Source organism: Eptatretus burgeri, unplaced genomic scaffold (assembly GCF_056783735.1).
Source record: "Eptatretus burgeri isolate ZD-2024b unplaced genomic scaffold, Ebu_testis_v1 Ebu_testis_scaffold_88, whole genome shotgun sequence".
NCBI classification, from domain to species: Eukaryota; Metazoa; Chordata; class Myxini; order Myxiniformes; family Myxinidae; genus Eptatretus; species Eptatretus burgeri.
Genome location: NW_028222038.1, coordinates 74659 through 101410, shown reverse-complemented (window position 1 = coordinate 101410; position 26752 = coordinate 74659). Strand labels below are relative to the sequence as shown.

General features: G+C 46.8%; 1 protein-coding gene across 2 annotated transcripts; it reads right to left on the bottom strand.

Annotated features, from left to right (window-relative positions):
- Positions 1-217: 217 nt before the first annotated feature.
- Positions 218-26102, bottom strand: LOC147007592 (nidogen-1-like). Of its 2 annotated transcripts, none has more exons than XM_085866817.1 (9): positions 25971-26102; positions 24668-24809; positions 21163-21342; positions 19981-20147; positions 19487-19610; positions 5918-6089; positions 5302-5462; positions 5007-5130; positions 218-724 (listed from the first exon to the last, which is right to left on the bottom strand). In XM_085866817.1, exons 3-9 carry the CDS (start codon positions 21227-21229, stop codon positions 583-585), a joined length of 957 nt encoding a protein of 318 aa, XP_085722943.1. In that variant the 5' UTR covers positions 21230-21342; positions 24668-24809; positions 25971-26102; the 3' UTR covers positions 218-582. The 2 variants fall into 2 exon arrangements, with proteins under 2 accessions (XP_085722943.1, XP_085722944.1); XM_085866818.1 differs by having other exon boundaries at positions 25967-26080.
- Between the last annotated feature and the right edge of the window lie 650 nt (positions 26103-26752).

The window sequence follows — 26752 nt, the reverse complement described above, 5'->3', positions numbered from 1 at the left end:
GAGTGAGGGGTTGGGTACACAAGATTTGGAAGCAAACCCAGACTTGAGGCATTCGGCCTTCCGTCAGCCGTGATGCCATTTGAAGTGAGGTAAGGGATGGAGGGAAGCATACACCAGAGACAGAGTTGATAAGGCACCAGCAGGTCTTGGAAGAAGGAGACAGGTTTGAGAGTTCAGCCTTGAGGTTGCACAGATGTTGTTTTCTGGTTCTCCAGAGAGTGGACACAAACTGGTTCCAAGCTTTGTGGACGATCTGAGGTTACCTTTGGTCGGATTTGCATTCCAGGAAGAAGTTCCAAGTGTCATGAGCCGTCGCTTCAGATAGGAACACGAACAGGTAAGCACAGGTAAGAGCGGGCAAGTTAATGGGTAAGGAAGCTCGAAGCTATCGAGTACATGACCTCTGACCTATCCGATGCGTGCAGCAAATGAGGTGCGTGACCTGAAAGGTGTGTGTGTGTGTGTGTGTGTGCAAAGATAAATTTGAGTGTATTATGTTGGAGTACGCTTTGCAATTGATGTCTGGTCCTAAGTGCCGTTGGAGTAGTTACCTGCAGGAATAACCTGTCTCACAAATCCAGCTTATTGTCCAAGTGGTACACGAGGACAGACATTACCTGTGAGACATTTTGGAAGCACGGTCGTGATGCTGCGAAATCTCGCCTCCAGTGGAAGGAAGTATTCTCCCAGCTCCTCGTCCAATGTTGCAGAAACCACCCTTTGTCTGTGGAGAGACAATAGTTCAGGAAGATATAATGCACCATCAATTACATCCTCTGTTTATCTGTCCTCCATTGGGTGTCGGCCACAGATTGGTCTGCTCAGAACGAGACGACGTGGCGAGCAGACCAGGCCCATGAGGGGGCCCAATGAGACAATCCAGACCACCGTTGTAACCTCCAAGCTTGAGATGAGTCTTCGGCACCACGAAGAGAATGGAACAAGTCTCCTATGAGTCCAATATGACATGTGCTTAAATTTGTCGGGACTCGAACCCCGGACCTTGAGTTACAATGCTGTAATTAGGAGAGACAAAATCATCAACAAATATAATGGCTTATCACAGCAAGGATCATGTACGTTCACACACACACACACACTCACACACTCACACACACACACACACACACACACACACACACACACACACACACACACACACACACACACACACACACACACACACACACACACACACACACACACGACGCAAGATGTCAAGAACAGGTCTATAATTTCCCTTTATTCATCAATCAACCCAATATCAAACAAAAGAATCACTTCAACCAAGCTGTTAGAACGATTAATTAGAAGTAGAAGAAGAATTAATTAGAATTAGAATGAATTAGAAGCTGTTAGAACGATTAATTCAACGAACGATTAATGAAACAACCAGCCAACTAAGCAGTGAACTGTGGGGGAAAAATTTATATTAATGTATTTTAAATTGTAACAAATGGAGTTTCAGAAATGTAACTTTTATGCTGCAAATTGATTTGGCTGTCATTTCTGGCCAAAAGACTTTTGCCCTAAATGATAAGAAATGTGTTGTTCTGGAGCAGAGTGACCGAGCTGATAAATGAACCTTTGCTTAGAAAATGTACGAAGTGGCTTTTCGTCTAAAGGACACGTCTACAGTCTGGGTGAATATCCCCCAACCTCTCTCTCATGGAAGTATAAAATGTTTTGAAAGGCACATTGTTCTCAGTGCGAGCACGTGAGGAAGTATAGTTTCTCAGTGGCTTGTACTCCTTGGAACTGACCAAGTACCAAGTTAGAATAAAACTCTCTGATGTAATGTAGAGGTGAATTGAATCGGGTTGGTCTTACTGTTAACTAAAGTAAGAATAAATGAAATAGAACCAAATAATATTGCAAACAAATGGGGATTCTTAAGTTCATTGTACAAGGGTGAGAAGTGTATGGTGTATAATTAGGAAATAAATTGTTTCACAAGGAAGAACTTGTGTGGACATCAGTTTTATCAGTGTCGATTGGGTTTTTGTAGGATTTTATAATGAAATCGGACAAACGTTAAACTCTGTCTGAAGTCAAATAGGATTCCACAATCGGCCAGTTAGAATCCTTCAGGAGGAAAACGATCACAACAAGGTGGGTTTAAAAAAATCCACATCAGAACCAAACACCTGTGCATGGGTCGAACAGATTGCCATAGCGAATATAACAATCTGCTCTGCCTATCTTCAGTCACCCCTGCTCATGTACTCTTTTTTTGGCACATGACTCTTCGAGCAAGACCCTTTTTGAGGTGAGTGGCCTGACCTGCTCTTGCACGGAGCATGTTTCAGGGTTTGGCCGATAAGAGTGTGGATCCGGAGAAGCGCCATCTCTGGGAGTCTCTCCCTGGTTTGAACAATCAACAGGGTCCCTGTTCGTGGAACTTTCACAAGACATCTGCATTGACAACCACCATATCTTTCTTAATCTCAAAGCTCCAGAGGAGAGAGAAAGATACGAAATCCCGATTCCAGCCTCCACTAAATGTCCTCCCAAAGACACTGTGCATCCATTGGACGAACCACGAAGCTCAGTGACTCATTCGACAATTACAACCTTTCATTAGCTCCGACACCTAAGGTGGGAAGATGTTATGGTTTCGATGTTTGGTGAAGATCCACATCCCGCGCAGGATAATTTTTTGAGTGATTCTTCACCACTGAGAGATCGGGCCAAAAACAATGTCTGGCATGGTATTTCAAAAAAAATTATGGACGAGTTAAAACAAAACTTGGTTTCATGAGTTGATTCGGTGACAAGAACAGGCTGTTTTGATTGTGGTTGAGGTCCGAATCCAGATCCGGCCTATCAAAGGGATACAAAATGTGAACTGTTCAGCCTGACAGAGGTATGCGCTCCACCGAGTGCCATCCTCATGATAAAGTGATGGCTTTTCTACACTCGAAACATATCAGAAACTCGGGAGAATTCTTGAGCGAGAGACACCAAAGAGCTCATTGACTGGGGTTTTGGGACAAAGGAAATGAGGGGAGAGGAGTTGCGTCCAGTTTTTAGAGTTGGTTCCTCAAACAGTGGCAGAGTTTGGCAGCACACACTCAAACCGACAAGGGGTTCACAGTGTTTGTCCTGTTTTGGCAACGTTTCTGTCTCTTCTTAAGTCTGCAATGAAAGGACGTCAATGTATACGCTGCCGACACTGTCAGAGCTCTTGTGCCTGCTTCCCCTGTGGCCCTCATCTGGTCTCGAGCATTTCACCTCCATTAACAACACCAGGTACACCATCATTTGGGGTGCTCCGTGTGTGTTGAAGGGCTGCAGGGCTTGCTTGCCTGGACCCACGACACCACGATGTAGGCAGCCCACCTCCACGGGCCAAACGTTCACCCTTCCACCCTCACGTGGTTTTATCCCTTCCGCTCTTTTGATATATTTGATATTTCATTTCCGGACACATCATTACATAAATACCAACAATTTTATAAACATGAGAAAAGTCTGACTCTGTACAGAAAACAAGAAAAAGAGCAATCAGAGATTGAAGACCCTCGCCAGGACTTGTTTACGGCCGCCCGGTCGCCAATGGCGCCTAACTTTTGTGCTGGGCAGGTAGACAATACTGCCTTACCTGCCCGGCTGGTGAATCACCGGTGATTCCTGTTATTTTGTACAATTTGTACTGGCTTCTCTACTAGTTTTCTCAACGAGAACAACTGTTTTTGTCCGCAGAAATCCGCAGAAATCACCGGTAATTCTGCGGCGGCCATTTTGTCTGTTTTCATGTCGTTCCAAATCACAAGTGATTGCGTGAGATTTGACGGTTTGGACGCATTCTCTCATGCCCAGGTTGGTTAAATGAGTGAATTTGGGTGAATGAGTGAGTTTGATGGGTGAGGTTGGGTGAATGATTGAGTTTGATGGGTGAGGTTGGGTTAATGAGTGAGTTTGATGGGTGAGGTTGGGTTAATGAGTGAGTTTGATGGGTGAGGTTGGGTGAATGACTGAGTTTGATGGGTGAGGTTGGGTGAATGAGTGAGTTTGATGGGTGAGGTTGGGTTTTTGAGTGAGTTTCATGGGTGACGTTGGGTGAATGAGTGAGTTTGATGGGTGAGGTTCGGTGGATGAGTGAGTTTATATGTGATGTTGGGTGGACGAGTAGTACCCCCACCATTGTCCATCACCCACAACCCACCCCCATCGTCCATCAGCCACAACCACCCCATCACCCACAAAAATTCCCCCCCCCCAGCACTACTCACAACCCCCTTGACCCCCCCCATCACCCACACAAAAAAGGTCCCCCCCCACCATCACCCACAACCTCCTCCTCCCTGAATCATCCCCCCACCCCCACCCCACTCATCAAACTCACTCATTCATCCATCCAACTCACTCATCCACCCAACCTCCTCCATCAACCTAACTCATTCTGCAAACCTCCTCCATCAAACTCACTCATTCTGCAAACCTCCTCCATTAAACTCACTCATCCAACCAACCTCATCCATCAAAATCTCTCATCCAACCAACCACACTCATCAAACTCACTCATCCAACCAACCTCACTCATCCAACCAACCTCACTCATCAAACTCACTCATGTGAGTATATTAAAAGTGTTTGATATCAAATTTGTGACTTTTATCTTTATTTTATCGGGCCGGTTGAAATTCTGCTGGGCTGGTAACTTCTTCTAGTCACCGGCCCTGCTGGCCGGTGGATAAAAATGTTAATTTGCACCCCTGCCGGGACTTCGACCGGGTGGTGCAATCCCATGTCGTGTCGCCCCCACCCGGACCTGCGATGCCTTCTTCCCCCCATTATCCCAACCTCACCAGACGATCTTCCTTGCAGGTTCATGTGTTTCCCTCCCTCCTCTCTGTCACCTATTCTCCTGTCCGTTTATTCTTTTGCTTGTTGCGTCCAAATGTGGCCCCATTGTCCCACTACCAGTATGTTCACTTTTCACTTTCTGTCGCCTCACTCTCCATGAGCCTAGTTTCTTGTGTAGAGAATCCATCAACACGTACCGTTGCGAATCTGTATAATACAGATGGCCTGCGAAGCTTGTTAGGCCTACAGGACGTTGAAGAACCTCCAGGCTGAGCCGATGCGTACCGCGGTCTGGTTCCATGCACTCCAACCGTTTGGCAACTGCGCACAGATGAGAGAACAAGCTCTTTGCTCGAAATGACATTCGTGCTGTGAACAATACACTTAGAATCCAAACATCAGAAACGTACGGTCAACGTAACGTGCTCAGCGCCGAAACACGGCGGAAGCGAAAGATGAAAACGCGAGGGATTTTGGGGGTGAAAGACCAACCAGTATCTGCCCAACATAGTTGGCGTGAGTTTGGGTCGAAGGTGAGGAATTCCGGTCGTGGCAGGTCTTCGTTGACAAGCACACGCCGCCCAGAGCCATCCGTATGTGCCGTCTCGATGATCGCATTCACCTGTGACGTCCAATCGACCCAGTACAAGCGGCTGGCATGTTGATTAAAAGGATGGGGTGATGTCAGGACAAGTGGGACTTGTGGTGGCGCATCATATGTATGGTGGTCACGTGATGTAAATGTACACATACGCAACAACATGACCGGTGAATTAATGAGAACTCCTGGATAACTGATAAACCATCAATCAATTGTTCACAAACAACCAAACGGCTCCTGATTGGCTTCAATGGTGTCGATGAAGTTGGTTGTTGACGCCAGTAAGACCTGCGTATTCTTGTCCCCCCCAAAATCCAGATTATTTACATCACAATATGCGAAAGAGTGGGATTGGTAATAAGTCAATACCCCAGCCAAAGCCGGGTCACAAAGAAAGTCATTCGTAGCATGTGTAAATGAAAACTGCCATGACGTGTTGTTCATCATTCGATGAAATCGTGAAGGAGAAGTCAACGTGATGGGATACTCACAGCGATGGATCCTTACCCTCGTTCTGGGTCCACAGCAATAGAAGATGGACTTTTCAACGCGCCGTTGATCAGAACCCGGCGCTGTGAACCGTCAAGGTTTGCCACCTCAATGCACTTCTGGAAAAGATCTACCCAGAATACATTTCGGGATAGGGGGTCGATCGCAAGTCCCATTGGAAAGACGATCCCTGGACAAAACAGACAACCAGACAAAAACAGACAAAAGTCAGGAGCTATATGTCAATAAACTTTAAGTCCGTCCCAATGATGCTGATTGTCCTCCTTTAAATCTGTCCCAATGATGCTGATTGTCCTCCTTTAAGGCCCTGTCACACCTTGACGATTTAGCCAACGTATGCCTGACATGCAAAATTGGGGTAAAACGCCGGCACACGTCGAATACGTTATGGGTAAGTTTGTATACGTTAAGAGCACGCTGAAATACACTGCCATAGGTCGTAGTACGCTGGCTTTCATCGTTGTACTTTGCGGTTGTCCTCAAATTTTAGCTGCGCTGGCTATAAGTTGTAGGCACGTTATGCGATCGTTGACACACGTCGACACACGTTACTTGTAAGTTACTCATAAGTCGAAACACGTCGAGGTAATGATAAGCGCACCCGAAACTTATTTATAACCTATGAGTAACGTGTTGCAGGCATGTTACACGATCGTTGCACACACGTCGAGGCACGTTATGCGATCGTTGACACACGTCGAGGCACGTTACTTGTAAGTTACTCATAAGTCGAAACACGTCGAGGTAATGATAAGCGTACCCAAAACATATTTCTAACCTATGAGTGACGTGCTTTGAACCTATGTGTAACGTACCTCCAACGCATATTGACGTATGTAGACGTATTTGATTGACGTCTTCCAGACGACCACAGAACTTACTGAACGTGTTTCTAATTTACAGCTTCCGTATAATGGCGTATTGGCAGCGTTAAAAAAACAACAACAACAACAACAACAACAATAACTTCCGATATTTCGTCACGTACCGTTACGTCATGTCCAATTGCCTCTTCAGTTTGCTCATGTCTTATTCTTAGTTCCTCCTCTGTGAATATTTTCGGTTTGAGGATATTGTCACGTCGACGTCGAAACTCAAAAGCAAATGTCCGAATATATTTTAAAATTCGTGATGGACTAAAAAATAACAACAACAACAACAACAACAACTTCAGATATTTCGTCACGTGCCTTCACGGAGCCAAGGAGAAAAAAAGAAAATGTGCCTTGACGGAGAAAATAAGTTTTGGGGATGCTAAACATCACCTCGACGTGTTTCGACTTATGAGTAACTTACAAGGAACTTGTGTCGACGTGTGTCAACGATCGCATATCGTGCCTACAAGTTATTCCCAGCGTAGCGGAACGTGTGAGCCATACGGCGAGTACGTCGTAAAATTTTCAGTATGCTTGAAATTTCACGACGTACTAAACGTAGCATGAAATATGACAGCGTACTTAATCGTTTTTCAGTGTGCTCTTGACGTATACACAACTTACCCATACCGTATTCGACGTGTCCCAGCGTTTTAGACACATTTTTCATAGGTCGGCATACGCTGGCTAAATCGTCAAGGTGTGACTGTGATGTTGACACTTCCAATTCTCAGGCGGTTATGATTTAAATCGGCGAGCGGCAGGTTTTTAACAGGCGACGCCACGAGTTCGTCGGCGATACGTGCAGCGTGCTATGCCTAAGTTAAACTATCGTTGGGCATAGGTTGTGAACGCCGACAACAGGCGAAGCATTCGTTGGTATAAGTTATCTATAAGACAACGAAACGTTCTGTGCCCGTTACTAATATGTTCTGCATACGACCAGCTCGTTATGAATACGACCAAAACTTTTTTAAAAACATCAAAATTTCAGCGTACGCCAACGTTTTACATACATTTTTATACGTTGCCATTGCTGGCTAAATCGTCAAGGTGTGACAGCGTCTTAAGGTCTGTCCCAATGATGCTGATTGCCCTCCTTTAAGTCTGTCCCATTGTTGCTGATTGCCCTCCTTTAAGTCTGTCCCAATGATGCTGATTGCCCTCCTTTAAGTCTGTCCCATTGTTGCTGATTGCCCTCCTTTAAGTCTGTCCCATTGTTGCTGATTGCCCTCCTTTAAGTCTGTCCCATTGTTGCTGATTGCCCTCCTTTAAGTCTGTCCCAATGATGCTGATCGTCCTCCTTTAAGGCCCTGTCACACCTTGACGATTTAGCCAACGTATGCCTGACATGCAAAATTGGGGTAAAACGCCGGCACACGTCGAATACGTTATGGGTAAGTTTGTATACGTTAAGAGCACGCTGAAATACACTGCCATAGGTCGTAGTACGCTGGCTTTCATCGTTGTACTTTGCGGTTGTCCTCAAATTTTAGCTGCGCTGGCTATAAGTTGTAGGCACGTTATGCGATCGTTGACACACGTCGACACACGTTACTTGTAAGTTACTCATAAGTCGAAACACGTCGAGGTAATGATAAGCGCACCCGAAACTTATTTATAACCTATGAGTAACGTGTTGCAGGCATGTTACACGATCGTTGCACACACGTCGAGGCACGTTATGCGATCGTTGACACACGTCGAGGCACGTTACTTGTAAGTTACTCATAAGTCGAAACACGTCGAGGTAATGCTTAGCGTACCCAAAACATATTTCTAACCTATGAGTGACGTGCTTTGAACCTATGTGTAACGTACCTCCAACGCATATTGACGTATGTAGACGTATTTGATTGACGTCTTCCAGACGACCACAGAACTTACTGAACGTGTTTCTAATTTACAGCTTCCGTATAATGGCGTATTGGCAGCGTTAAAAAAACAACAACAACAACAACAACAACAATAACTTCCGATATTTCGTCACGTACCGTTACGTCATGTCCAATTGCCTCTTCAGTTTGCTCATGTCTTATTCTTAGTTCCTCCTCTGTGAATATTTTCGGTTTGAGGATATTGTCACGTCGACGTCGAAACTTAAAAGCAAATGTCCGAATATATTTTAAAATTCGTGATAGACTAAAAAATAACAACAACAACAACTTCAGATATTTCGTCACGTGCCTTCACGGAGCCAAAGAGAAAAAAAGAAAATGTGCCTTGACGGAGAAAATAAGCTTCGGGTATGCTAAACATTACCTCGACGTGTTTCGACTTATGAGTAACTTACAAGGAACTTGTGTCGACGTGTGTCAACGATCGCATATCGTGCCGACAAGTTATTCCCAGCGTAGCGGAACGTGTGAGCCATACGGCGAGTACGTCGTAAAATTTTCAGTATGCTTGAAATTTCACGACGTACTAAACGTACCACGAAATATGACAGCGTACTTCGTCGTTTTTCAGCGTGCTCTTGACGTATACACAACTTACCCATACCGTATTCGACGTGTGCCAGCGTTTTAGACACATTTTTCATAGGTCGGCATACGATGGCTAAATCGTCAAGGTGTGACTGTGATGTTGACACTTCCAATTCTCAGGCGGTTATGATTTAAACCGCGTTATGATGCGGCAGGTTTTTAACAGGCGACGCCACGAGTTCGTCGGCGATACGTGCAGCGCGCTATGCCTAAGTTAAACTATCATTGGGCATAGGTTGTGAACACCGACAACAGGCGACGCCACGAGTTCGTCGGCGATACGTGCAGCGTGCTATGCCTAAGTTAAACTATCATTGGGCATAGGTTGTGAACACCGACAACAGGCGAAGCATTCGTTGGTATAAGTTATCTATAAGACAACGAAACGTTCTGTGCCCGTTACTAATATGTTATGCATACGACCAAAACTTTTTTAAAAACATCAAAATTTCAGCGTACGCCAACGTTTTACATACATTTTTATATGTTGCCATTGCTGGCTAAATCGTCAAGGTGTGACAGCGCCTTAAGGTCTGTCCCAATGATACTGATTGCCCTTCTTTAAGTCTGTCCCATTGTTGCTGATTGCCCTCCTTTAAGTCTGTCCCAATGATGCTGATTGCCCTCCTTTAAGTCTGTCCCAATGATGCTGATTGCCCTCCTTTAAGTCTGTCCCATTGTTGCTGATTGCCCTCCTTTAAATCTGTCCCATTGTTGCTGATTGCTCTCCTTTAAGTCTGTCTCAATGATGCTGATTACCCTCCTTTAAGTCTGTCCCAATGATGCTGATTGCCCTCCTTTAAATCTGTCCCAATGATGCTGATTGCCCTCCTTTAAGTCTGTCCCAATGATGCTGATTGCCCTCCTTTAAGTCTGTCCCAATGATGCTGATTGCCCTCCTTTAAGTCTGTCCCAATGATGCTGATTGCCCTCCTTTAAGTCTGTCCCATTGTTGCTGATTGCCCTCCTTTAAGTCTGTCCCAATGATGCTGATTGCCCTCCTTTAAGTCTGTCCCAATGATGCTGATTGCCCTCCTTTAAGTCTGTCCCAATGATGCTGATTGCCCTCCTTTAAGTCTGTCCCATTGTTGCTGATTGCTCTCCTTTAAGTCTGTCTCAATGATGCTGATTACCCTCCTTTAAGTCTGTCCCAATGATGCTGATTGCCCTCCTTTAAGTCTGTCCCAATAATGCTGATTGCCCTCCTTTAAATCTGTCCAAATGATGCTGATTGCCCTCCTTTAAGTCTGTCCCAATGATGCTGATTGCCCTCCTTTAAGTCTGTCCCAATGATGCTGATTGCCCTCCTTTAAGTCTGTCCCAATGATGCTGATTGCCCTCCTTTAAATCTGTCCCAATGATGCTGATTGCCCTCCTTTAAGTCTGTCCCAATAATGCTGATTGCCCTCCTTTAAATCTGTCCCAATGATGCTGATTGCCCTCCTTTAAGTCTGTCCCAATGATGCTGATTACCCTTCTTTAAGTCTGTCCCAATGATGCTGATTGCCCTCCTTTAAGTCTGTCCCAATAATGCTGATTGCCCTCCTTTAAATCTGTCCCAATGATGCTGATTGCCCTCCTTTAAGTCTGTCCCAATGATGCTGATTGCCCTCCTTTAAGTCTGTCCCATTGTTGCTGATTGCCCTCCTTTAAATCTGTCCCATTGTTGCTGATTGCTCTCCTTTAAGTCTGTCTCAATGATGCTGATTTCCCTTCTTTAAGTCTGTCCCAATGATGCTGATTTCACTTCTTTAAGTCTGTCCCAATGATGCGGATTACCCTTCGTTAAGTCTGTCCCACTGATGCTGATTGCTCTCCTTTAAGTCTGTCCCAATGATGCTGATTTCACTTCTTTAAGTCTGTCCCAATGATGCGGATTACCCTTCGTTAAGTCTGTCCCACTGATGCTGATTGCTCTCCTTTAAGTCTGTCCCAATGATGCTGATTGCCCTCCTTTAAGTCTGTCCCAATGATGCTGATTGCCCTCCTTTAAGTCTGTCCCAATGATGCTGATTGCCCTCCTTTAAGTCTGTCCCAATGATGCTGATTACCCTCCTTTAAGTCTGTCCCAATGATGCTGATTGCCCTCCTTTAAATCTGTCCCAATGATGCTGATTGCCCTCCTTTAAGTCTGTCCCAATGATGCTGATTGCCCTCCTTTAAGTCTGTCCCAATGATGCTGATTGCCCTCCTTTAAGTCTGTCCCAATGATGCTGATTACCCTTCTTTAAGTCTGTCCCAATGATGCTGATTACCCTTCTTTAAGTCTGTCCCAATGATGCTGATTACCCTTCTTTAAGTCTGTCCCAATGATGCTGATTGCCCTCCTTTAAGTCTGTCCCAATGATGCTGATTACCCTTCTTTAAGTCTGTCCCAATGATGCTGATTACCCTTCTTTAAGTCTGTCCCAATGATGCTGATTTCCCTCCTTTAAGTCTGTCCCACTGATGCTGATTACCCTTCTTTAAGTCTGTCCCAAGGATGCTGATTATCCTTCTTTAAGTCTGTCCCACTGATGCTGATTACCCTTCTTTAAGTCTGTCCCACTGATGCTGATTGCCCTCCTTTAAGTCTGTCCCAATGATGCGGATTACCCTTCGTTAAGTCTGTCCCACTGATGCTGATTGCCCTCCTTTAAGTCTGTCCCAATGATGCTGATTTCCCTTCTTTAAGTCTGTCCCAATGATGCTGATTGCCCTCCTTTAAGTCTGTCCCAATGATGCTGATTACCCTTCTTTAAGTCTGTCCCAATGATGCGGATTACCCTTCTTTAAGTCTGTCCCAATGATGCTGATTGCCCTCCTTTAAGTCTGTCCCAATGATGCTGATTGCCCTCCTTTAAGTCTGTCCCAATGATGCTGATTGCCCTCCTTTAAGTCTGTCCCAATGATGCTGATTGCCCTCCTTTAAGTCTGTCCCAATGATGCTGATTGCCCTCCTTTAAGTCTGTCCCAATGATGCTGATTGCCCTCCTTTAAGTCTGTCCCAATGATGCTGATTGCCCTCCTTTAAGTCTGTCCCAATGATGCTGATTGCCCTCCTTTAAGTCTGTCCCAATGATGCTGATTGCCCTCCTTTAAGTCTGTCCCAATGATGCTGATTGCCCTCCTTTAAGTCTGTCCCAATGATGCTGATTGCCCTCCTTTAAGTCTGTCCCAATGATGCTGATTGCCCTCCTTTAAGTCTGTCCCAATGATGCTGATTTCCCTTCTTTAAGTCTGTCCCAATGATGCTGATTTCCCTTCTTTAAGTCTGTCCCAATGATGCGGATTACCCTTCGTTAAGTCTGTCCCACTGATGCTGATTGTCCTCCTTTAAATCTGTCCCAATGATGCTGATTTCCCTTCTTTAAGTCTGTCCCAATGATGCTGATTACCCTTCTTTAAGTCTGTCCCAATGATGCGGATTACCCTTCTTTAAGTCTGTCCCAATGATGCGGATTACCCTTCTTTAAGTCTGTCCCAATGATGCTGATTACCCTTCTTTAAGTCTGTCCCAATGATGCTGATTGCCCTCCTTTAAGTCTGTCCCAATGATGCTGATTACCCTTCTTTAAGTCTGTCCCAATGATGCTGATTACCCTTCTTTAAGTCTGTCCCAATGATGCGGATTACCCCTCTTTAAGTCTGTCCCAATGATGCTGATTGCCCTCCTTTAAGTCTGTCCCAATGATGCGGATTACCCTTCTTTAAGTCTGTCCCAATGATGCGGATTACCCTTCTTTAAGTCTGTCCCAATGATGCTGATTACCCTTCTTTAAGTCTGTCCCAATGATGCTGATTGCCCTCCTTTAAGTCTGTCCCAATGATGCTGATTGCCCTCCTTTAAGTCTGTCCCAATGATGCGGATTACCCTTCCTTAAGTCTGTCCCACTGATGCTGATTGCCCTTCTTTAAGTCTGTCCCAATGATGCTGATTGCCCTCCTTTAAGTCTGTCCCAATGATGCTGATTACCCTTCTTTAAGTCTGTCCCAATGATGCTGATTGCCCTCCTTTAAGTCTGTCCCAATGATGCGGATTACCCTTCCTTAAGTCTGTCCCACTGATGCTGATTGCCCTTCTTTAAGTCTGTCCCAATGATGCTGATTGCCCTCCTTTAAGTCTGTCCCAATGATGCTGATTGCCCTCCTTTAAATCTGTCCCAATGATGCTGATTTCCCTCCTTTAAGTCTGTCCCAATGATGCTGATTGCCCTCCTTTAAGTCTGTCCCAATGATGCTGATTGCCCTCCTTTAAGTCTGTCCCACTGATGCTGATTGCCCTCCTTTAAGTCTGTCCCAATGATGCGGATTACCCTTCGTTAAGTCTGTCCCACTGATGCTGATTGCTCTCCTTTAAGTCTGTCCCAATGATGCTGATTGCCCTCCTTTAAGTCTGTCCCAATGATGCTGATTGCCCTCCTTTAAGTCTGTCCCATTGTTGCTGATTGCCCTCCTTTAAGTCTGTCCCATTGTTGCTGATTACCCTCCTTTAAGTCTGTCCCAATGATGCTGATTGCCCTCCTTTAAGTCTGTCCCAATGATGCTGATTGCCCTCCTTTAAGTCTGTCCCAATGATGCTGATTGCCCTCCTTTAAGTCTGTCCCATTGTTGCTGATTGCTCTCCTTTAAGTCTGTCCCAATGATGCTGATTTCCCTTCTTTAAGTCTGTCCCAATGATGCGGATTACCCTTCTTTAAGTCTGTCCCAATGATGCTGATTGCCCTCCTTTAAGTCTGTCCCAATGATGCTGATTGCCCTCCTTTAAGTCTGTCCCAATGATGCTGATTGCCCTCCTTTAAGTCTGTCCCAATAATGCTGATTGCCCTCCTTTAAATCTGTCCCAATGATGCTGATTGCCCTCCTTTAAGTCTGTCCCAATGATGCTGATTGCCCTCCTTTAAGTCTGTCCCATTGTTGCTGATTGCCCTCCTTTAAGTCTGTCCCAATGATGCTGATTGCCCTCCTTTAAGTCTGTCCCAATGATGCTGATTACCCTCCTTTAAGTCTGTCCCAATGATGCTGATTGCCCTCCTTTAAGTCTGTCCCAATGATGCTGATTACCCTCCTTTAAGTCTGTCCCAATGATGCTGATTGCCCTCCTTTAAGTCTGTCCCAATGATGCTGATTGCCCTCCTTTAAGTCTGTCCCAATGATGCGGATTACCCTTCTTTAAGTCTGTCCCAATGATGCTGATTGCCCTCCTTTAAGTCTGTCCCAATGATGCTGATTGCCCTCCTTTAAGTCTGTCCCAATGATGCTGATTGCCCTCCTTTAAGTCTGTCCCACTGATGCTGATTGCCCTCCTTTAAGTCTGTCCCAATGATGCTGATTGCCCTCCTTTAAGTCTGTCCCAATGATGCGGATTACCCATCTTTAAGTCTGTCCCAATGATGCTGATTGCCCTTCTTTAAGTCTGTCCCACTGATGCTGATTGCCCTCCTTTAAGTCTGTCCCAATGATGCTGATTACCCTCCTTTAAGTCTGTCCCAATGATGCTGATTACCCTCCTTTAAGTCTGTCTCAATGATGCGGATTACCCTTCTTTAAGTCTGTCCAAATGATGCGGATTACCCTTCTTTAAGTCTGTCCCAATGATGCGGATTACCCTTCTTTAAGTCTGTCCCAATGATGCTGATTACCCTTCTTTAAGTCTGTCCCAATGATGCTGATTACCCTTCTTTAAGTCTGTCCCAATGATGCTGATTACCCTTCTTTAAGTCTGTCCCAATGATGCTGATTGCCCTCCTTTAAGTCTGTCCCAATGATGCTGATTACCCTTCTTTAAGTCTGTCCCAATGATGCTGATTACCCTTCTTTAAGTCTGTCCCAATGATGCTGATTACCCTTCTTTAAGTCTGTCCCAATGATGCGGATTACCCTTCTTTAAGTCTGTCCCAATGATGCGGATTACCCTTCTTTAAGTCTGTCCCAATGATGCTGATTACCCTCCTTTAAGTCTGTCCCAATGATGCTGATTGCCCTCCTTTAAGTCTGTCCCAATGATGCGGATTACCCTTCTTTAAGTCTGTCCCAATGATGCGGATTACCCTTCTTTAAGTCTGTCCCAATGATGCTGATTGCCCTCCTTTAAAACTATCCGAATGATGCTGATTGCCCTTCTTTAAGTCTGTCCCAAGGATGCTGATTATCCTTCTTTAAGTCTGTCCCAATGATGCTGATTACCCTTCTTTAAGTCTGTCCCAATGATGCTGATTGCCCTCCTTTAAGTCTGTCCCAATGATGCTGATTGCCCTCCTTTAAGTCTGTCCCAATGATGCTGATTACCCTTCTTTAAGTCTGTCCCAATGATGCTGATTGCCCTCCTTTAAGTCTGTCCCAATGATGCTGATTGCCCTCCTTTAAGTCTGTCCCAATGATGCTGATTGCCCTCCTTTAAGTCTGTCCCAATGATGCTGATTGCCCTCCTTTAAGTCTGTCCCAATGATGCTGATTGCCCTCCTTTAAGTCTGTCCCAATGATGCTGATTACCCTTCTTTAAGTCTGTCCCAATGATGCTGATTACCCTTCTTTAAGTCTGTCCCACTGATGCTGATTACCCTTCTTTAAGTCTGTCCCAATGATGCTGATTTCCCTCCTTTAAGTCTGTCCCACTGATGCTGATTGCCCTCCTTTAAGTCTGTCCCATTGTTGCTGATTACCCTTCTTTAAGTGTGTCCCATTGATGCTGATTGCCCTTCTTTAAGTCTGTCCCACTGATGCTGATTGCCCTCCTTTAAATCTGTCCCAATGATGCTGATTTCCCTTCTTTAAGTCTGTCCCAATGATGCGGATTACCCTTCTTTAAGTCTGTCCCAATGATGCTGATTACCCTTCTTTAAGTCTGTCCCAATGATGCTGATTGCCCTCCTTTAAGTCTGTCCCAATGATGCTGATTACCCTTCTTTAGGTCTGTCCCAATGATGCGGATTACCCTTCTTTAAGTCTGTCCCAATGATGCGGATTACCCTTCTTTAAGTCTGTCCCAATGATGCTGATTACCCTTCTTTAAGTCTGTCCCAATGATGCTGATTGCCCTCCTTTAAGTCTGTCCCAATGATGCTGATTACCCTTCTTTAGGTCTGTCCCAATGATGCGGATTACCCTTCTTTAAGTCTGTCCCAATGATGCGGATTACCCTTCTTTAAGTCTGTCCCAATGATGCTGATTACCCTTCTTTAAGTCTGTCCCAATGATGCTGATTGCCCTCCTTTAAGTCTGTCCCAATGATGCTGATTACCCTTCTTTAAGTCTGTCCCAATGATGCTGATTACCCTTCTTTAAGTCTGTCCCAATGATGCTGATTGCCCTCCTTTAAGTCTGTCCCAATGATGCTGATTGCCCTCCTTTAAATCTGTCCCAATGATGCTGATTTCCCTCCTTTAAGTCTGTCCCAATGATGCTGATTGCCCTCCTTTAAGTCTGTCCCAATGATGCTGATTGCCCTCCTTTAAGTCTGTCCCACTGATGCTGATTGCCCTCTTTAAGTCTGTCCCATTGTTGCTGATTACCCTTCTTTAAGTGTGTCCCATTGATGCTGATTGCCCTTCTTTAAGTCTGTCCCAATGATGCGGATTACCCTTCCTTAAGTCTGTCCCACTGATGCTGATTGCCCTCCTTTAAGTCTGTCCCAATGATGCGGATTACCCTTCTTTAAGTCTGTCCCAATGATGCGGATTACCCATCTTTAAGTCTGTCCCAATGATGCTGATTGCCCTTCTTTAAGTCTGTCCCAATGATGCGGATTACCCTTCTTTAAGTCTGTCCCAATGATGCGGATTACCCTTCCTTAAGTCTGTCCCACTGATGCTGATTGCCCTCCTTTAAGTCTGTCCCAATGATGCTGATTGCCCTCCTTTAAGTCTGTCCCAATGATGCTGATTACCCTTCTTTAAGTCTGTCCCAATGATGCGGATTACCCTTCTTTAAGTCTGTCCCAATGATGCTGATTACCCTTCTTTAGGTCTGTCCCAATGATGCGGATTACCCTTCTTTAAGTCTGTCCCAATGATGCGGATTACCCTTCTTTAAGTCTGTCCCAATGATGCTGATTGCCCTCCTTTAAGTCTGTCCCAATGATGCTGATTGCCCTCCTTTAAGTCTGTCCCAATGATGCGGATTACCCATCTTTAAGTCTGTCCCAATGATGCTGATTGCCCTTCTTTAAGTCTGTCCCAATGATGCTGATTGCCCTCCTTTAAGTCTGTCCCAATGATGCTGATTGCCCTCCTTTAAGTCTGTCCCAATGATGCTGATTTCCCTCCTTTAAGTCTGTCCCACTGATGCTGATTGCCCTCCTTTAAGTCTGTCCCATTGTTGCTGATTACCCTTCTTTAAGTGTGTCCCATTGATGCTGATTACCCTTCTTTAAGTCTGTCCCACTGATGCTGATTGCCCTCCTTTAAGTCTGTCCCACTGATGCTGATTGCCCTCCTTTAAGTCTGTCCCATTGTTGCTGATTACCCTTCTTTAAGTCTGTCCCACTGATGCTGATTGCCCTCCTTTAAGTCTGTCCCACTGATGCTGATTGCCCTCCTTTAAGTCCGTCCTGTTGTTTGACAATGGCCTCGTGCAGTAGAATATGGAGCGGGCTGCAGAAGAGCTTTTTGGCCAAATTATCTGAAAGGCTGCTGTGATATTCATTTGGATTCACTGATCCTTGAACCGATGTTAATTTCAGACGAACGAACATGTCACCCTCAAATTGTCAGGAAAATAATCCTTTTCGATTTTAAATGAAGAGAAGACAATCTACCTCTCCCTCTTCCCCTTGGTCTGCACGTGATGCCAAGAAACACTTTGTGGTTGAGTGTGTCTCAAATGTAACTTGCATCAGAAGACAAGAAGAGCAATCAGGGATGGGCACGAAAACGATTGGCATCAAATCTTTCATCTTCTCCAACAACTTCGCATCAGATCTCCAATTTGGATTCAGAACAGGTCACTCGACCCTGGACATGCTGCTTCTACTCTCCATACAATGGATGGGACAACGTCAGACATCACATACGGGTCGTCTCTCTGGACATCTGTCTTGCTTTTCATACAGTCTGGCATCCTGCGTTGCACTCAAAATTCTCTGCCTGTGACCAACTCCACACATGGCTTCCTGACTTCATCGACTCTCATAGCCACATGCGGCTCTCAACGGAATCGTTTCATCTCCTCTCCCTGTCAAGGCTGGAGGACCTCAAGGCAGTGTTCTGGGCCCAATCCTATTCCTCATCTTCATAAATGATCTCTCCGACTCTCTGGAAAATCCTCTTTATGTAATTACTGATGACTGCCCCCCTCTACCATGATATCCCTCATCATTCAGACAGGCAGGCTGCAGCCTCTTCCCTCTCTTCAAGCCTTGAAAAGAAAAATCACAAGCTGATCCAACACGTGGAACATGTCTTTCAACCCTGACAAATCTCACACTCTCACTTTGTCTCTCCGAAAGGACCGTCTGAAGAACGCCCCTCCCCCCCCCCATCTACTTTCTCAACAATCCTCTTGAAGAAGTCCTTTCATTCAAACTTTTCGGCCTCACTATCTGCCATGAGCTTTTCTGGGAAAGCCACATTTCCAACCTGGCCATGAGCCTTGACTCTGTAAAAAAAAAAAAAAAACATCCTCTTGAGTAAGTTCAGTCACTCAAACTCCCGGGTGTCACTCTCAGCCATGATCTTTCTTGGGCGAACCAGAAGTTGACCTCAAAAGCCACTCGCTGATTGGGAATCCACAATTGTTTGAAGACCTTCCTTAGCACACCTGAGCCCTTATCTATTCACAAGGCCTTCATTCGCAGTTTGATGGAGCACCACTCTCACCTTCGAACGATGGTCCCTGCCTCATACCTTGCACAATTCGATACCATGGAGACCAAGGCCCCCAAAATATTTGGTATCTTCTGCTGTGAAGCCGAGTCTCCGGACCGATCAGTTTCACATCCCGCGGACGCGTCTGTGGTCCGGACCAAAACTTTCCCCGGCCGACAACACAAGAAGGTGCGAGTAATAATTTCAGCCGTTGCAGTGGTCGTCACAGTTGATTAAATGGAGCAGTTTTCATATTATATGCTGGTGATGGGTGCCAAATTCAGAGTGAGCGCCGGAGCGAGCACAACGTGGTCACGTGACACCGGCATCACGACTCGTGTGTATGCGTGCGTGTTGGATGTGAGTTCCATGTCCCAAACTCGTTTGTCCAGGTGTTGAATAATGCGGTTCCTCTTGATGTACCTGTAACGATGACCTCAGGTTCACCTCCGTTCAGTGGTCCACGACTGATGGTATTTCTATAAGAGTCCGTCCAGTACACCATGTTGTCCACACAGTCGAAAGCAATGCTTCTGATGGAAGTTGACTACGTGGGAGACAAAATAATGTCGTTTTAACATTCTTGCCTTGAGACGCGTAATACAGGGAGGGTTCCATCATAACATGTGCTCGATCATAACCTTCAACATGCACGAGTTACGACAGGTGTAGCACGAGGTGCAGGTGTAGGTGCAGCACGATATTTCAAAAAAAAAAAAAGCTGTGGACGAGTTACGACAAAACGACGTGGACGGAGTTGGGTCGGAGACAAGAACACGGACAATCGTCAATGGTCTTGTTCTTTGTGTCACACATTTGCGTCGTCTTTAAGATCTTTCTTTGTTCCGTTGTCGATGGTCCTCGTAAACAATCACAGAATGTGGAAGCTTTCTGTAAAAGAGTAAAATGGACCTTACGTCGGCAACGACGGTGAACGGCGTTCCCGGTTTCAAGGTGAAACCGTCCAAGGGAAGACGAAGTATCTGTTTGGAAGACGCGACCAGCAGTGCGGAAGGCGGCGAGGGTAGCTGGACATCCTGCGGCGGATTTGGTTGCACGGCGGTGGAATCGGCTGCAGCAACACCTGGAGGTGGTCAAACAGGAAGGCGTGGTTAGAAAGCGGCGGAAATGCTCATCGGAAATCAAATGAATCCTCTTCTAATCCTGAGTGTTCTCATCCTCAGGGATCGGTGTTGCTCTGTGTGCTTGTTTGTCCTGATCGTCCTACAGTTCTGGGCAGATTACATCCAGACATGCTACGTAGGATCAGCACGACCCCGATTCGTGTCTGGGGGTGTTTTTATCTTTGCCGGTGGTCTTGGGGGGGGGGGGATCTGCAGATTCTCCATGTGAACGTGTAAGGTGGAGCACCACCTCCAGGTGGTTCAGTGTTCCCGTCCCACAGGTTTTCCAGGACGGTGAGGAGTTTTGAATTACAAGCCGTAGGTATGTTTTACCTTTATGCACGTAACCACGGGTTATGTGTTTTCAGTTGCCTATACACCGCCCAGAAACAGGTATGTGTCAGACGAGAACGTGTCGCAAGCTCGGAACAAGATGGCACGTCGGGCGGGAAGGTCGTGTGCTCGGATGTCGAATTCATTGGACGTGATTCACAGCTTGGTGTGTCGTGATCCCCCGTGGTGTGGTGAGCTTTGTGTTCCCGTCATCTTGACCGGAATTTTTTTCCGCCCTTTTTGACGAGTCTCTCCCGGAAAACCGACAAACACTCGACGTGAAACCTCCGTCGAGCCACGTGAGCATGTCTATTAATTACGTACTCTTGGAACGCACCTGTTTGACCTTGAGACCCCTTGAGATGCACACCACGTACCGACATCGAGACGCTGTGTTGTCTTATTGTTGTAATACTGCAGCTGTTTGTACTACGGCTATATAAAGGGGGAGATAAAACCCAGGCCGTTCGTGACGGACCGATTCTCCCGCCAATTCCATCCCCACACGGCGCTCTCTCCGTGCCCTCCTCTCACCGTGATTCATTCGGCCCCCTCACCTCGTCAGGACATTTAATCCCCACAATAAATAAATAAATCTTTCACAAGTTCACACAAACATCTCAGCTCCAGCTTGGTACTTACCAACGGACGTCCAGACGAGGATCACGGCAGCACCGACCACAGGCCCAAGGAGCCGTCGGACCGCCATGACGGGGCCGCGCACGGCTTTCCCGCTCGAAACACGTGACGTGCGGTGTCGAAATCAGTGCACGGAGGCACGTCCACTTCACGGGTATTCACGGCACGTGCCCGACGAAGGAACTGACAAACGAACGCACGAACAGGTGAGAAAGAAACAGAACAAGGACGATAATTATGACGTCATGAACACCCCGCCCGAATTCCCTCCGTTTCCGGTGACGTCACCGCGCACTTCGTGACGTCAGACGCAGCGACGTCGAACATGGAGCGGGGACAAATCACTTCAGCGTTTTCAGGGGTATTTTTAAAACTTTCACGGATAACATGGACAAGGCAAACGGAAAGAGATTGCAGGTGAAGATAATTGTGTAAAACTCGATCAGTAAATTAATTTTGTGTCGTGGGGAGGACGACGCCCCGCCCCCTTCCCTCGGCAGGGAACAACGTGCAACAACGTGCGATGTGTGCGCCACGTGCGCCCCACGTGGTCGTGTCCTGATTGGTCCTTTGGTTTTGGTGCCGAGACCGCAGATCACACCACACGGGTCATCCTGTTTTACCGTCGCCATTACACATCCGAAAGGGGCTTCCATGGCAAGGGACCCGGATCTTGGGAGTTTGACCCGTTTTCTTTCTTTAAACCCACAGACCAGGCTGATGGTGCGGCGGGAGAGGGCAGGGGGTGATGGTGCCGCGGGAGAGTGCAGGGGGTGATGGTGCCGCGGGAGAGGGCAGGGGGTGATGGTGCCGCGGGAGAGGGCAGGGGCTGATGGTGCGGCGGGAAAGTGCAGGGGGTGATGGTGCCGCGGGAGAGTGCAGGGGGTGATTGTGCCGCGGGAGAGGGCAGGGGGTGATGGTGCGGCGGGAGAGGGCAGGGGGTGATGGTGCGGCGGGAGAGGGCAGGGGGTGATGGTGCGGCGGGAGAGTGCAGGGGGTGATGGTGCCGCGGGAGAGTGCAGGGGGTGATGGTGCCGCGGGAGAGGGCAGGGGGGGATGGTGGGGCGGGAGAGTGCAGGGGCTGATGGTGCGGCGGGAGAGTGCAGGGGGTGATGGTGCCGCGGGAGAGTGCAGGGGGTGATGGTGCCGCGGGAGAGTGCAGGGGGTGATGGTGCCGCGGGAGAGTGCAGGGGGTGATGGTGCCGCGGGAGAGTGCAGGGGGTGATGGTGCCGCGGGAGAGTGCAGGGGGTGATGGTGCCGCGGAGACAGCAGTTTTTGTTTTCACAGTCAGAACTGCTGTTCAGCTCAATTCCGCTGTTTAAATTTGTGTGTGAGAGTTTGTTGAGCGTTTTGTATTTTAGTTTCAAAAAGTGAGCGGATATTAATAAAGTTCTGAACCCTGCCCAGTAAGTGCTCCCAAATCCGTTTTGAAAACTGAATCTGAAAGAGAATGTTTTTAAATTCAAAAAAACAAGAACAGCCCTCGGTGGAGCGCACACCTCCTCCAGGCTGAACAGTTCACGTTTTGTATCCACTGATGGGCCGGATCGAGATTCGGACCCGAACCGAAATTGAATCGACTTGTTCTCGTCACCGAACCAATTCAAACGAAAATGTCTGGTAACACCGCCTCCCCCTACCCCCCCCCAACCCCCCAATCTACTCACCTAATCTTCCTGAGAAAGTTCAGAAATACAAACTCCCGGGTCTCACTTTCTGTCATGATCTTTCCTGGGAAAGCTACATTTCCAACATGGCCTCCAAAGCCAGTCGCAGACTGAGCCTCCTTCCTCGGCACACCTGAGCTCCTGACCACAAACAAAGCCTTCATCCGCAGCTTGATGGAGTCCTGGCTCTCCTGGCTCTCCTGCCTCACACCTTGCTCAGCTTGACGCCGTGGAAACCAAGGTCTTCAAGATTATGGGAATATCTCGTGATGAAGCTGAATCTATGAGTCCATCACTTCGCCATCGCAGACAAGTCGTTGGTCTCTCTGTCTTCGACCACCTCCTTTCTGGTCTTGCACCCTCTGCTCTTTCCATGCTTTGTGCCCCCCGAGGTTTCTGCAGGGCTCACACGGTCCACCTTCAAACCCCTTCTTGTGGAACTACATAAATCCAGGATCACTGCTCACCTCCACTCATTTGTTCCTCTTTTTCCCACCTGTGGAACAAACTTCCACATCCTCTTCAATGTCGTTCTTCCCTCCGGGTAATCGAGAGAGCTGTTCACCACAATCTCAGATCGTCCTGAATCCAAAACCATGATCCTTTCTACCGTCGTTAACCCCCTCCAAGCAGAGCTCCTTCCAAATTTACAGTTTTTCCTTCCTGAGAGTTTGCTTCTGTATCCATCTTGTCCACCCCGTGCATCCTCTCCTCTCCCTCTTCACTTATTTTTTTTAAATTTCCCTCTATTTTATTCTTTAACCCTGCTGCTGGTGTCCTCCCCCACCCCTCCCCCTCTCTCTCTGTCTCTCTCTCTCCTGTTTCTCTTGTTCCACTGCATCCTGATCCTTGCAGTGTTCCAGCTCTTCCCTGAGTCTTGACCGTACCGTAAAAACTTGCAACATCTTCTCTGAAACTCCATACACAATTTTGATGAAACTCGAACACAACCTTCATCACCCATGATGCACCAAAGTCTGTTTGTCCCTTTCCTGTCCATGGCTGCAGTTTTTTTCGATTTTGTCAATGGAAATCGCCCCAAACAAGGCATAAAGACCCTCCAAGTAAGGGGCCAAGGGAAGGTTCGATAAAGATAAGGATAAAGCAAACATTTCTGGAGCTTATCAAGTGAAGATAAGTGGCAGGCTGGTTCTCTGGCCCAAATGTAGCAACACTACTCCATGAGGGGACTACAAAACAGCATCAGGAGGTGAATAGCTCTGTGCTCGATAAAGAAGAACAACTCGTTTGGAAGCAGTCTCAGCAATACCAGAAATGTACTTATCCCAATGGAGGTTCGAGGACCCGGATAAGACGACTGTAGTCCCCTCGTGGAGGAGTGTTGCCACATTTGGGACGGGACACCAGCCCGCCACTTATCTTCACTTGATCGGCTCCAGAAACGCGTGGTGAACCTGACTGGTGCGGACGTGGGTTCAACTCTTCAACCGCTCTCTCACCGGAGGTCAGTTGCCACTCTTCGTCTGTTCTGCAGATGTTTTCATGGCAAATGTCCTGCTGGACTTCCTGACAAAGATCCATCTGAGTGGTAGCTGACCTGTATGTTCGTTCATAACCTTGGATTACAGTCGTTAGAGAATGTGCTGAGGGTTCGGCACCACGAACAACAGACGTACACCAAAGGGAAGGATACCCCAAAGGTGCGTGTACCGCCGACATTGAGGAAACATTGAATCCAACAAGTTAGACTGTTGGGTTTGGAAGGGTTAATGGGGTAATAAAGATCACGGGTCAGGATGGGGGATGATAAGAGATGGTGCTGTGTGCAACCTTTTCGGACGAGAACAAGCGTCCCCGGTAAGGGTAAAAGGTGCAGTACCTGGGAGTGCAGCTCCTCCGTTACATTCCTGGGTTTCAGTGCAAATATGGTGTCACGTGCACCCAGGAACAGCACACCCCCACCCGCGCTCATCTTCACAATGGAGAAGTTGACTGAGAGAAGATTTCCACGATGTCCCATTCTGAAGACGTGACCAAGTGGGGAGGGAGGGGTGGGGGGTTGGGAAGGAAGGAGTTGAAGGAGGTACGTTAGACAGTCTCAAAAACACACCTAAAACAGCAATGCACAAAACGTTCAACTTCTCTATGTCAGGTGAAATCCACATAGGGGTTGGAAGTCGTGCAAGGTGACATAGGTGTTGGAACTCTGACGTCACGTCCCTTATCCTTCAGATCGGCAGGCAACAGTAACTTCCCTCTCTTCAGACTTTGACAAAAAATCATCATTTGCCATCATATGATAGGATAAGACCAATCTGGGCAATCGTTGAGTTGCAACAAATAATTCAAAAATATTATTTCGTGGAATTTTTTTTTTTTTTGCCAAGTATGTTGGTCTGCAGCGTTTGTCTGTCTGTCTGTCCCTCTGTTTGTCACAACATTTTTGGCCACAGTTTTCAAGCAATGAGTGAATTTTTTTGAGTATTTGGGAGACCGGCCAAGGACAGCAACGCTTAATTTTGGTGAAGATCCGAATCCGGATCTGGATACAAGAATTATATAATTTTTTTTCAAGGAAACATTTGGAATGACGGATGACGTCCAGCCTGTGGCTGGCTTTGGAGCACAGCTGTACTGTGGTTGGCCTACGAGAGGTCATGGCTGGTGATGACGCCGACAAGTTCAAGAGATTGAACCTCTTCCAGCGGTTGATGATGGAAGCGGACAGGTAGGTTCGTTTCCATGATCCTTCCGGAGCAACGAGTTGACTGTGAGATATCCATCTCTCAGAACATCACGTGTGCTTCTGCGGGCCTGACCCTCGAGGTGTTCACGCGGAAATTCATCATCAATAAGGTCGAGAGGGGTCGAACCAGTCTCAGCATCCAGTCCGCTCATGAGTCTGTGAACACGTCAGCACCACCCTCCTCCACCACACCGCACAACTTTGTACAACCTTTGGAGTCATTGCTGCAAGAGGAGGTTTAAAATGTTGTTTTTAAATGTTTTCAAGGATCAAAGTCGGAATGGTGAAAATAAAGAGACCCGTACTCGGACTGTAACTGTAAGTAAACATACCAGATGAGTTCTAAACAGCTGCAAGTGCACCACGTTTAGTAATAAATAAATAAAACCCCGTTTTAAAATAAATAAATAAAATAAAATAATAAATTCCCACCAACCAGTTTTCGGTCACCTCCAACTTGCCACGTACGTTTCAGGGTCCCGTCGAATTATTTTTTTTAAGGCGTGGGAAGGGACAGGAAGGGACCGACCTCGTTGGCAGGAAGAGCCGTGCGGGGGGAGGAGCAGCAGGAAGCACGTGACCGCGCTGGGCGGAGTTTGGAACAGATCAGTGGGAGGAGCTGATGAGGGAGGGGGCGGGGTTGGGGCGGAGCGATACGTGAAGAACTGCGAGTGGGATTTTTGCCCTGATGACAAATCCAAATCAAACCTCCTCCATCATCTATCTATAATTCCAGCAATCTGTGTGTGTGTGTGTGTGTGTGTGTGTGTGTGTGTGTGTGTATGTGTATGTGTGTGTCTATGTGTGTGTGTTGTGTGTCTCTGTGTGTTGTGTGTGTCTGTGTGTGTTGTGTGTCTGTGTGTGTGTGTTGTGTGTCTCTGTGTGTATGTGTGTGTGTGTGTGTGTGTGTCTGTGTGTGTGTTCAGGGGTGTGTATGTGTGTGTGTTGTGTGTCTGTGTGTGTTGTGTGTGTTGTGTGTGTCTTGTGTGTGTGTTGTGTGTGTTGTGTATGTGTGTGTGTGTTGTTGTGTGCTGTGTGTGTGTTTGTGTGCATGTGTCTGTGTGTGTGTGGTGTGTGTGTTGTGTGTGTGTGTTTGTGTGTGTTGTGTGTGTGTGTTTGTGTGCGTGTGTGTGTGTGTGTTGTGTGTCTGCGACCGCTGTTTCTCGACAACCACTGGTCCAATCTAATTGAAACTTGCCAGGTATATATCTGGGGCCC